We start from the raw sequence: 11,109 nt of genomic DNA, 5'->3' as shown, positions 1-11,109 counted from the left end.
AATATACAATAATAATAATAATAATAATAATAATAATAACACTATTATTGGTAAAAAAAAAGCATACACATCTTCTATTTCTGCTCGACACACACACAGACACCAAAAAAAAACACCCCTCATCTTTCACGCCATATCATCCGTCATAGCCGCCAACACACCCGCCCCAATAATACCCCCATCTTTGGCTTCCTTGAGCGTAACCTGCTTGCTCGAATTTGCGGCTGAGCCCTCTTCAACGAGAATATCGATCCACTGCTGACACGTTTGCAGCCACTTTGGATACTGTGAGATGGTACCACCAGCATACGCAATGACCAGCTCTTCAATCTCGCGCTTGCCCTTGGTACTACTGTGCGTGCCGTTGCTAGGTGCTTTTGCGCCGTCCAGAGATATTTCGCCGACGCAATTCAGGAGGCCGACGCATGCGGCGGCGACGAGAGCGGAGGAGCGTTGTTGGACAGCTTCGGCGATGTCGCGGATCATTTCTACTCTGTCGACGGTCCAGAAGGGGTCGTCGGATGGACTAGGGTCGGGATATTTGCTTTCTAGTTCTTGCTGGACGATGCGGCCGCCCTTTCGCGCAATGACTTCTGAGAGGAATCTGGTGGGGAGGGTATTTTTGGTTTGGAGGGAGGGTGGGATTTGCGCGCTGGTGTCTTTGGAGACTACGTCGGTGAATATCAGGCGCACGATTTCACCAAGGTAGCGCCCTGATGTCATGTACTCGAAGGGTTGGAAACCTGGTGCGTCGCTGTTTGCGTCGAGTGTCATGTCCCAGGGTGTTTTGATGTTGAGATCGATCAGGGGCTTGTCGGTGCCGCGTATTGTCCATTCAGTGTTGATGACTACAGTCTCGACAGCATCAGGGTTGGCCAGGGCACTCTTCTTAGCGGGGTGTAAACATTCCAGCTTCATTGGTACTGTTGCGTTAGTTCCAGTACCGACAATCAGACCCATTGCTACACGACTGTTTGGTGAAGCCTTGACTGCGTAGGCGAGGGATGCAAATGTGGCTACTGTGTCGTTGGTAATGGCAGCGACACGTATCCTTGGTAATGGCGGCTTGTTTTGCTGAGAACTGTCGCAGTGTCGGGCGTATCCTGCAAGGAGCATCTTGCCCAAGTTCAAGTCTGATGTAATAGCGAAGCCCTTGCCCATTGGCAGCAGAGTTGCCTCTGATAGACGAGTTTGGCTAACAAGGATGTTAGCACAGCACCGTGGTAGTATACGGTCGACTCGACTTACGCCATTGGAAAGCTAAAGGTGATACCAAGCAGAATCTCATCGCCTAGGGGCGAGCTAACTTGACTGCCACTGCTCTCCTGTTCGTCAAGAGCGCCTTTTACAACTTCGGCGATGCAGTCACCTATCCAGGCAAAGAGGTCTTCGGCTTGGTCCATTTTCAGGTGATCTCCAATTGGCCAGTTTTTGTCATGACTTCGGTTGATCTGAGCAAAGACATTGTCCCCAATGGTACTACTCCGGCTACGCTCAGTCCCCGTAGAGGCATCTGGCTCTCCAATCAGCTCCACGAATCCGACTCTTAGATTAGTGCCGCCAACATCAATGCTCAGGAATTTGCCCTTTTCCTTTCCAGTAGGCAGCGCAGTGACGGGAGTAGCGAGGAAATGCTCTGTTGAGGTGCGAGCGAGGTTGCTGTAGGTTGCCGAGAAGCGGCGGGCCAAGTCGAGTAAAGTAGTGGTATTGATGAGGGAAGTAAAAGCGTCAATGGGAGCGGCGGCATCAGTTGACGCCATTTTGGCTCAATGCTAACAGGCGCAGGGAACAGGAGGTTGGCAGTACAAGGCTGTGCGCATGGACCAAGCAGATGGCAGGATGACTGGGGGACCTTGGCCTTTGAGGAGGGGTTTTTGCGGGTGAAGCAGACGGGTATGTATGCAAGTCTAAATGTGGGGTATCAGAAGGGAAACCAGATAAGAGAGTCGTTCATTGTGAGGGAGCGTAAGAAGCAAAAAAAGAACGGCTGACAGGGGGGATTGCGTGCCCAGGAATAGGCGCGGTGATGTTTGCGATGCAGGATGCGTGTAGCCCCTCCGGCCGTCGGGGGGCCACCCAGTCAGTCATGCCAGGCCCGTCCACAACTCACAGAGACAAACGCCACCCATACTACTTGCGGGTAATTGTTGTGCCGTCGTCCTTCCCGCGGCATGACATGACATGTGATGGTTGTACATGTGTGCAGTGGAACGGGGGTTTGGGCGATCCACGGCTAGTACAGGGGGGGAGGGGAGTACACAAGTACTATACATGTCGTTGATGCATTTCCATGAACCGCTGATTGTCCATCAACCCGTCCTGGTGTGACTTTCCTCTAGCCAATGTGCTTGACATGTCGTTGCCAGGACACACGCCGACGGCTAGTTGACGACCACGCTATGCGAGGCCCCGAGCGCCAATCACTCCATGATTCCTTGTTTGACTGCATCCATCCATACGTCCGTGTACATGTGTATGTATCTGCCTGTCAATCACGCCCATCATCACATAAGCTGCGCCCGCTCCACCCCCCGGCCTCGCTAGTCCGGTTCAGCACGCCATCTAGACTGTCTGGTCTGGACCCCATCTCCAAATAACCAAACCCAACCTCGACGCGTGCGCCCTGGATAACACAATGGAAGAGAAGGCGCCCCTCATCTCCAACGCCCCAGAGGCCGGCGAGCCCGAGACTTCGCGCAGTTCCAGCAACAAGAGCCGCCTGCAGATGGCCGTGACCATGCTTGTCCTCAGCTTGTTCTGGCTGGCATCGACATGGTCCTGCGCCGATGACCACCACCACCACCTCGACACCGATTCAAAAGTGCCTCTGGACGTGCACATCATGTCCAAGTGCCCCGACGCGCGAGACTGTCTCAACAAACTCGTGCTGCCCGCCATGGCAAACGTGTCTGACAAAGTCGACTTCCGTCTGAGCATGATTGGCACGTAAGTTTGCCCGCCACCGGCAATCCACCAAACAAACACACACATACATATATACGACAGTTGCTAACAAACCCCGGACAGCCTAACCGAAGACGACGGCGTACTATGCATGCACGGCCAAACCGAGTGCCTGGGCGACATCGTGATGCTCTGCGCTGCATCCGAGTACCCGGACCCCAAGCTCCACCTAGGCTTCACAAACTGCCTCATCACCGACTACCCCGAGATACCCGCCCGCTCGCTCATCGAAGACTGCGCCCTGGAACACGGTCTCGACTTTGAAGTGCTGAACGAGTGCATGAGCAGGGAAAACGGCGCCTACGGCATGGGTCTGCTGAGGGACAGCGCACAGCATAGCCGCGATGTGGGCGTGACGACGAGCTGCACTGTCAGGCTAGACGACAAGGTGAGGTGCGTGGTCGATGGGGGTAAGTTTAAAGACTGCCCTGATGGTGATAAGCCCGAGGACCTGATCCAGGATATCGAGAGGCTGTACAAAGAGGCTCAGGGTTGGACTGAGTCTTGAAAGTTGTAATCGGAACCTTTTGGCTCATTGTCGCCTTCCTTTTCGGTTGTGTCCTTTTTTTTCTTCCAAAGGCGTTTGTTTGGAGCCGGAAATTTACCTGATACCCCCTCCCTCCCTCCCCCCTTATCACATACTCTCACGTACACAAATTCAACGACATGGACACACAGACATATACACATGTAACAACCATTTCTTGACTCTTGATGTTTGAATTCTTCCCAACGCGCCTGCCATGCGAGGATACACGTGAGACAGATGCAACAATATATATATATAAAAAGGGAACGCCTTGCTAAATGTACAAAAAATTAAAGGAAAAAGGTCATGCCTCGCCCATTGATATACTTCCACATATGCTTTCTTTTCATTGAAACTCTCCAAACTCTCCATCATCAAACCCTAGATCCTCGGCCGTCTGTTTCGGCGGCAAGCTCGCCGCATCAAACGTCTGTCTACTCCTCCTTCTCTCTTCCTTCACACTCTTCGCACTGGGGGGCGGGGGCAAAAACGCGCCTCCAGGCCCGCTCCCAGGTGGCGGTTTTATACTAAACAGGGCATCCTGATCGCTCTTCTTGCCCTCGTCGCTCTTATCGCTCTCATGGCTCCTCGACCGCCGGCCCTTGAGTCCGCCAAGGTTAATCGATATTGTCTCTCCGGCCTTGAGGCTGAAATCGCGCTTTACTTCTTCAGCCACGGGAGCAGAGGTTTTGGATGAGGATCGTGAGGAGAGGGATGAGGCGGATTTGGATTCGAAACCTAGTACGCGCCGGGCGTCTTGGAGGGCGATGGAGAAGTCGAAGGCTTCACTGCGTTCTTCGAAGCCCATGCCTAGCACAGCTTTGCGGCCCTCGCCTACGACGGTGATGGCGAAGAAGCGACTGCTGTCCAGTGCCTGTTCGACGGTGCGCTCACTAGTATACGGTGCTGCAGCAAAAAGATCCCCGTTCTTGGGGTCTTCGAGCAGGATTGTCGTCGTTACTTTTTCGTTGTCATCGTTGCCGCTTGCGTCGTCCGAGGATGCGCTGGGTATCGAGGTCTCGACGATGCGTAATCGCGCGGTGAAGATCTGTAGCTGATTGTTGTTGGCCGTCCACGTAGAGGCTTGGTACCCTTTTGTCGACGTCGCCGGTGGGATCTGGTATATGTGCACTTTGGGCGCGAGGTACAGAATGCGCTGGATTGCGGTGGACGGCAGCGGTGCGCCCGTCAGAGGGTCAACGTTCATGGCTGTGAGAAGGGGGGAGGAGGGGAGTGATATGCGGGGAAGGGGGGTAAATGGTATGTCTCTTTTTTTGGAGACTGTGCTTTCTTTAGTATGACGTTGAACGCTCTTGTCTTTCTTTTGTCTCTCTCCTGTGTGTCTTTCTCGTGAGGTCTTTTGTGATGGTAAGAAAACAAAATGGTTGTGCCGACTATATCGATGATGCCCAACACGTCTTGTAATTCTTTCTTTCCCAGCGCGGAACCAAACCCCCCTGGTCTAAAAAAAAGGGACCCTGGAAACCCGGTTGTCGCGCGCGGCGGCGGCGGCGGCGGGGACAAATGTAGGCTGTTAGTGGGGTAAAATTAACCAGGCAAGTAAGCTTTTTCTTTGCTCGGAATCGCCAGCCCAACTAATAATAACCCGCAAACAGCAACAGAGCACGATTGCAGGCTGTCCAATGAATCTGGGTAGTTCGGGCGTCGGGGTTGTAGTAGAGGGGGTTGGCTGCAATCTGACAGACGCTTCTTGGGAACGGGCGTGATCAGAGAAGGATTGGTGCACATGATTGCTCTTTGGGGGGTCCCTTTTCTTCAGCGGTGATGCGTTGGCAATGCAGGGTCTCCGCGCCCTTTGGATGGGGAGAACCCCGCCCATTCATTCTTCGTCAAGAGCCGAATGCTACACAGGTATGGTGACTGCTTAGCGCTGCGTGCCATTGTCGAATCGTTGCTTGCTCTGCTCCTGGTACCTTTGTCCGAGCTTCATCCTTTTAGGATACTCTGATACATGTGTATACTGGTACTAGAACAGGTGGAGTAGAGTGTCAACGCCTCCGCAATAGAGCCAAGGCGTGCCCGACCACTGTACTGGTACTTCGTCTCAAGCACCTGCAGATGCCCCACTACCAAGACCATTCTTAGCCTCGATGCACAACTGTCGCTCTTCTCATTTTCTGTGGGCATGGTGGTCAAGCAAATCTACCATGGTTGTGCGGTCAAGAGCCGCTTCATATCAAACTACTGGGTATATGCCTGTTCACACCCGGCGTCAAGAGTCACACCGCATCGGTTACGAATGCCAAGTTTATTTTTATTCCCTCTAGTGCTCCAATGGCAATGCAGTATCTACTAGAAATTATTCACACGAATAGCAAAGAAGCCTCTAACCGGCACTTCTAGATGTACGTGTAGCAGAAAGGTCCTCCCATCGTAGTCATCGCATCGGCAACCGTAATGTCTACTGGATAGGCATAGCCCAACGTCATCTTGTCGGTGAGCTTAGTTGCAGGCGCGGTGGGGTCAGAAATAACGGTAGTTCCATAGATGGCGTTGGTACGCTCGGCAGGGTTGATGTTTTGCCACGTCCACCACACACGATCAATCTGTCCGTGGTGGAGGAAGAACCATGGGTCACCTTTTTCTACGTTAGCAGGCGGAAACACAAACACATGCAACATGAAGACGTACCGGGAGAAGTGAAGAAATCCGATCCAGGATCACCGCCCAAGTGGAAGTGCCCCGCAGTGTGCACGCCCATGAAGTTATTATCAAAAGAGGGATCACCACCTTGCATGTCGGTCCAGAAAGTCTTCATGTCTGGGCTATTGAGCAGCTTCACTACCATCTCGTCATTGGTCCACTGTCTGGATGTCCACGATGAAATGTCTCGCTTGAGACAACGGGGGTTATATCCAAGCCCCATGTTGGGATCCGTGAAGTCAGAGATTGGATTGGGAGGTACACAGAGCGAGTCCGTGAAGACGGGTCCAAGATTGACGCTCCAGTCCTTGAAGGGTCCAGAGGCTACGCAGCCTCCACCGCTGCCTTTGGGAATCTTGATCTTCGGCTCTGCATTCGTTGGAATTCCATAAAAGGTTTGGTTAGTGCATCCAAGCACACCATTGCCACTCAAGGACGTGGCAGAGCCGTCAAAAGCAGGGCTCTTGATGGGGTCGTCAGCCCATCGCGGCCAGTTGTAGTACGGCTGGTAGCCCTTGTACCCACATTCCTTTCGCAGTGTTTGTTCATATGCCCACGTGAAGTAGCGGTGCCACGGAAGAAAGTTTCCAGTGTTGTGGATCGAGAACGTCTGCTTGATATGCGCAGCTACGAAGTCGTCGTATCGGTTCCGGCAGCCCGGGCATTCGGCCTTGGGCGTCTTCGGGGGTAGCTTGGACATGCATTGAACCGCCTGAATGTAATTGGTCTTCTCCGGCTTGGTGAAGGTAGCCCTGAATATGTTAGTACATGTCTTCTGTCACTTTGCTGAGATACACACCATTCCTTGCGAACAACAATGTTCAAGGGGTTGCATTTCTTGAACTGCTCGTTTTGTTGTGTGGCCTGGAAGATCTGCTGGTTGATGGCAGCAATTCCAGCGTACACATCTGCCTCAAGGACCTTTCCTCCCAAGATGTTCGGAGAAACATTCTGCCTCTTGTCAAATGATGCAGCTGGAGAAGTTTCCTCGAGCGCAGGAATAGCGCTAGCCAACGCTGCGGGTGCAAGCCAAAGGAGTGCGGCTGTACGCATGATCGCGTTTCGAACCGGGTAAAGCTGGGTATTCAGGTATTCGGGGGGCCTTGGGGGATCAAGACGAGTGAACGACTGAAACCGCCGACTGCTCTGAATATAACTTCGGACACGATGCCAGTCCGAGTGGGCTATTACTGAATTATATTAAGATATGAGAGAGGCGAAAGCGAGAGACGACAAAAGCACTGCCTAGCAATGCAGGGCTGCACGAGCCTTCAAATACTTCCAGCGTGCATACCAACACCTTTCTTCATCTAGTCCAATCAAGCAATCTGACTACCAACAGCACTAACATTCAGTGATTTTCAGGCCCCGAATCTCGGTTCATTGATTCCGAACAGCCTTCGAGTCAGTGAGAATGTATCGCATACCAAAGATTTATTCGCCCGCAATCCTCAAATGGTCCAAATGGGATGGAAACCTTTTTGGTGCTCCTTCTACCTTACCACTACTACCAGAATGGATCCTTCATTCCGAACTCGCCTCGTAGGATCCAAAGGGGCGTCTCTAAACTCCGCAACACGTGGGTTCGCCTGAGTCTCGGCCCCATGTGAAGGACAGGAAAAAAGGCATTGAGGCTGTGAATGCAGGTAAGATGTGGGAGCAGATTCTGGAAGCCTCGGTTACGGGTCTATCGAGGGACAGGGCAATGGATAGGCCAGGAAAAACTTGGGATGTCTACGCCGCTGCACTGAACAGGCCCCGAGCCGTGTGGCGGCTGTGGTTCCACAACGCTCACGCAAGACTGTATTTTCTCTTCATCTGTTTAACCGGTGTCATCGTGCGGAGCTTAGGGGCGGGTCCAACGGGAAGAAATTGGGATGTGGTACCTGAGGATTGTGCCTAGGTACTGTAATTCGTAGTATATAGTCCGATCGGCGCGGATCTCATACACTAATACCTACCAGGGAGTTTGGCGCGTCAATCACTTCTGATCATACTTGGCCACGATACTTGAGTATAATCAGAGATACTTGGCAAAGGCCCTATCAGCGGCAAAGAGATGGGACGATGAACGGGAGGGGGGAAGAGGGTGTGGCGGCCCGCATAAGCATGCTACTTTTCTATGACCAATTGCTACGCCGCGGATAATTTCAAGCGCCGTTGTTGCCCGCGGAACCGGCCCCCGCTGCCCGCTCGCCTGGACCGTTAGCGTCCTATCATTCCACGACCACATCCTATCCGTTCATCTCACAACTGACAGCCTGCATAGCCCGGAGATTGCTCAGCCCACTAGCCTGCGGGTAGACTTGCTCAGACACGTGTTGCAGCCGTGTTCACGCCACTACCTGCGATGTTAGCAAAACTCAAGTCGTACGAGGTGGGTATGGCAAAGTCCGGTGCGCCGACGATGCGTAACTTATAGCCATAGGCTACAGGATTGGTAGTTGGTATATGGAGACTTTTCCCTCACTAACACACTAGCATCCGAGCCTTACCCTCTACTGGGCACTTCCTCCGCAACCGTTCGCAGAATCTACCGCATTCTTGTGATGAATCCTACAGTTTCAACATCCTGTTTTCAAAGAATCGCAACAAAGGCCAGTAGGAAGGGAAACAGCTGCAAAATCTCATGATTTTCTCAATATGGGTGTTACCATTTTTCTGGTAGAAAGTGTTCAAGTGCAGAGTGACAGAGCCCGCATCGCTCCTTGCTCCGAATGAAGACATGTTCTTCCAATTTTGGCTGTCGATATTGGTCCTGATTATCCAAAAGCAGCACGTGCCAAGTTCGTAATAACGAAGATGTCCATGAGCCACTCACCGAATGTCTAGAATACACTGCAATGTAGACTAGAGGTATGACAGTGTTTCAGCCAGCAGTCTGTACATGTACTCGCAACACCGCGTCTTTGGGTTCTTCCAAGGCATGAGGAGAAGAAATAAAGGGACTCTGTCTTGATCCTCGGATTGTAGCAACATAGCGGCAGGCCAGTGGATTCGGTATCAAGCTTTGCAATCCCGTTGGCACAAACATCATGATTGGGCAGACAGCCCGCCACTCCGACCGTTCCCCTGTTATGCAACACAGCCGAGCCGTAGCGTTGACATTAAAACAATGTAGCGTGCATATACGGAGAAGCATGTTTTGGCCCGGACCAATACTAATCCAGATATGGCCGTTTACTGTAGTGCACAGTCTTTACACTCTGCGCGTGTCTGCGTGCCACTTTCGGGCACACGGTCATGGGGCGTTTTTGAGCAGAGCCATGAAAACGTACATGTCTGTCTTCTGTTAGAAAAAGTCTTCTCGTCCATTTTGCTTCCTTTGAGGGCACATTTTCAACATGGCCTATCATCATCTCATTTCGAGGCAGGGATGGGGACCTCCCCCAACGCCAGCGCGATCACCAGAGTATATGGCAGAGAATCAAGCTGCCCACTTGATGGCCGTAGAGGGTCCCCTGTTCGCATTATCTACCACTGCGGTGCTTCTACGGTTCTATGTGCGAATCTTTATGTTGAAAACATTCGGTTGGGATGGTATGCAACACCACTCACGTATAAGAATCGCCGAACGTCACTAACCGACTAAACCAGACATTATGATGTTGGTTGCAGTAGTATGTCTACCACTCTGGGAAATTCAGATAACCCCTTTGTTCGCTGAACATATCGCTGACATCTACGTCTGCAGTGCATAAGCATAACAACACTGGGTCTGTTCTTGACAGTCATTAATCTTGGACTGGGAAAACACGCCGAAGCATTCCCAGTGGAGAATACTTTTCTCTTTTTCAAGTACATGTACTTCTATTCGATTCTCATCATTGCCGGATACAGCTTCATCAAGCTATCGATCGGTCTCTTCTTGCTCCGGCTGGCAGACCGGACAAGATGGCGACCATTCCTGATCGGCATGCTGAGTAAGTAACATTTGGTTGGAGAATTCCGCGTTGCCCACAACAGTGACTGATTGATCGCCCAGTTTTCATTGTTATTTTCACGATTGGCTCGACGTTCGCCATTATATTCCAATGTATACCTGTACGAGCAGGCTGGGACTTCACTATGCGTCCGCCAATGGGGTTGGTACCAATTCAAGTCTTGGTATAGTTCAAAGTAATGGCTAACACAAACACAGCAAAGCAAAATGTTATGATGCGACAATATTCAAAAATGTCGGTGTCTTCAACTCTTGCATCAACATCGCCACAGATCTGATATTCGCCCTGATTCCCATACCCATGGTCTGGAAGCTCCAAGTCACTATTCAAACACGCATTGGTCTCGCAACAATCTTGGGTCTTGGTCTATTCGCCTCTGCTATAGCAATCTACAAGACACCGATGCAAGCCAATTTCTTCAAAGTAAAAGATTGGTCCGGCGATGGATCCTGGTACTACATCTGGCAACAGTACGTCCTTGCATCACGCACTAGAACCCTTGAAGGGCTTAACACTAACTTTCGTCACAACAAAACAGAGTAGAAATGCACGTTGGCATCATCGCCGCCTGTCTTCCAACCATTAAACCCCTCTTCGCAAGCTTCTTCGGACAAGTCCGGTCCATAGCCACAAGAGGCCGAACAACCGGTTCGAATGGCCTCAATAGCACACCGTTTCGCTCAAGGGGGTATATGAAACAGAGCGAGCAGCAGAACAGCGATAGCTTCGTCATGAAGAATATGAGCGAGGGTAGTCAGTCGATAGGACGTGACCCTTACGGTGAAGACACAGTGCTCGCCAAGGACACATACACCGTCGTAGCTGGACGAGGTAAAAGCGGTCTTGAGAGAATGGGAAGTCCAGCTAGGGAGAGTGATGATAGCATTGAGAGTTACGAGGCACGATGTGGTCCGCGGAGGTCTGTACAGAGAGGTTTGACTATCGTAAAGACCACTGAGGTAGCTATAAGTCGATGATGATATGGGGAAAAGAAGAATTTCATATGTA

The 11,109-nt window shown here is 51.6% G+C and overlaps 6 protein-coding genes across 6 annotated transcripts; 2 read left to right on the top strand and 4 right to left on the bottom strand.

The window, feature by feature from the left end:
* Positions 1-126: 126 nt before the first annotated feature.
* COCVIDRAFT_83211 (hypothetical protein) lies at positions 127-1,760 on the bottom strand (the record flags this gene model as incomplete). The annotated part of the gene is made up of 2 exons (XM_014707275.1): positions 127-1,195; positions 1,249-1,760. The coding sequence occupies 2 exons, from the start codon at positions 1,758-1,760 to the stop codon at positions 127-129; spliced, it is 1,581 nt and encodes a 526-aa protein (XP_014562761.1).
* Positions 1,761-2,635: 875 nt separating this feature from the next.
* COCVIDRAFT_83716 (hypothetical protein) lies at positions 2,636-3,472 on the top strand (the record flags this gene model as incomplete). The annotated part of the gene is made up of 2 exons (XM_014707274.1): positions 2,636-2,946; positions 3,028-3,472. The coding sequence occupies 2 exons, from the start codon at positions 2,636-2,638 to the stop codon at positions 3,470-3,472; spliced, it is 756 nt and encodes a 251-aa protein (XP_014562760.1).
* A 367-nt stretch (positions 3,473-3,839) lies between these two features.
* COCVIDRAFT_32597 (hypothetical protein) lies at positions 3,840-4,700 on the bottom strand (the record flags this gene model as incomplete). Its single annotated transcript, XM_014707138.1, has 1 exon — positions 3,840-4,700. One exon carries the CDS (start codon positions 4,698-4,700, stop codon positions 3,840-3,842), a length of 861 nt encoding a protein of 286 aa, XP_014562624.1.
* A 341-nt stretch (positions 4,701-5,041) lies between these two features.
* Positions 5,042-5,242, bottom strand: COCVIDRAFT_83148 (hypothetical protein; the record flags this gene model as incomplete). The annotated part of the gene is made up of 1 exon (XM_014707273.1): positions 5,042-5,242. The coding sequence occupies one exon, from the start codon at positions 5,240-5,242 to the stop codon at positions 5,042-5,044; it is 201 nt and encodes a 66-aa protein (XP_014562759.1).
* A 611-nt stretch (positions 5,243-5,853) lies between these two features.
* On the bottom strand, positions 5,854-7,210 carry COCVIDRAFT_11042 (hypothetical protein; the record flags this gene model as incomplete). The annotated part of the gene is made up of 3 exons (XM_014706999.1): positions 5,854-6,092; positions 6,146-6,909; positions 6,957-7,210. The coding sequence occupies 3 exons, from the start codon at positions 7,208-7,210 to the stop codon at positions 5,854-5,856; spliced, it is 1,257 nt and encodes a 418-aa protein (XP_014562485.1).
* Positions 7,211-9,501: 2,291 nt separating this feature from the next.
* Positions 9,502-11,078, top strand: COCVIDRAFT_32595 (hypothetical protein; the record flags this gene model as incomplete). The annotated part of the gene is made up of 6 exons (XM_014707137.1): positions 9,502-9,697; positions 9,755-9,777; positions 9,852-10,080; positions 10,143-10,242; positions 10,299-10,571; positions 10,640-11,078. The coding sequence occupies 6 exons, from the start codon at positions 9,502-9,504 to the stop codon at positions 11,076-11,078; spliced, it is 1,260 nt and encodes a 419-aa protein (XP_014562623.1).
* Positions 11,079-11,109: the final 31 nt, after the last annotated feature.

Source organism: Bipolaris victoriae (assembly GCF_000527765.1).
Source record: "Bipolaris victoriae FI3 unplaced genomic scaffold scaffold_0, whole genome shotgun sequence".
Classification (NCBI taxonomy): Eukaryota; Fungi; Ascomycota; class Dothideomycetes; order Pleosporales; family Pleosporaceae; genus Bipolaris; species Bipolaris victoriae.
Note: the sequence above shows the minus strand (reverse complement) of the source record. Positions and strands in the feature narration are given on the sequence as shown.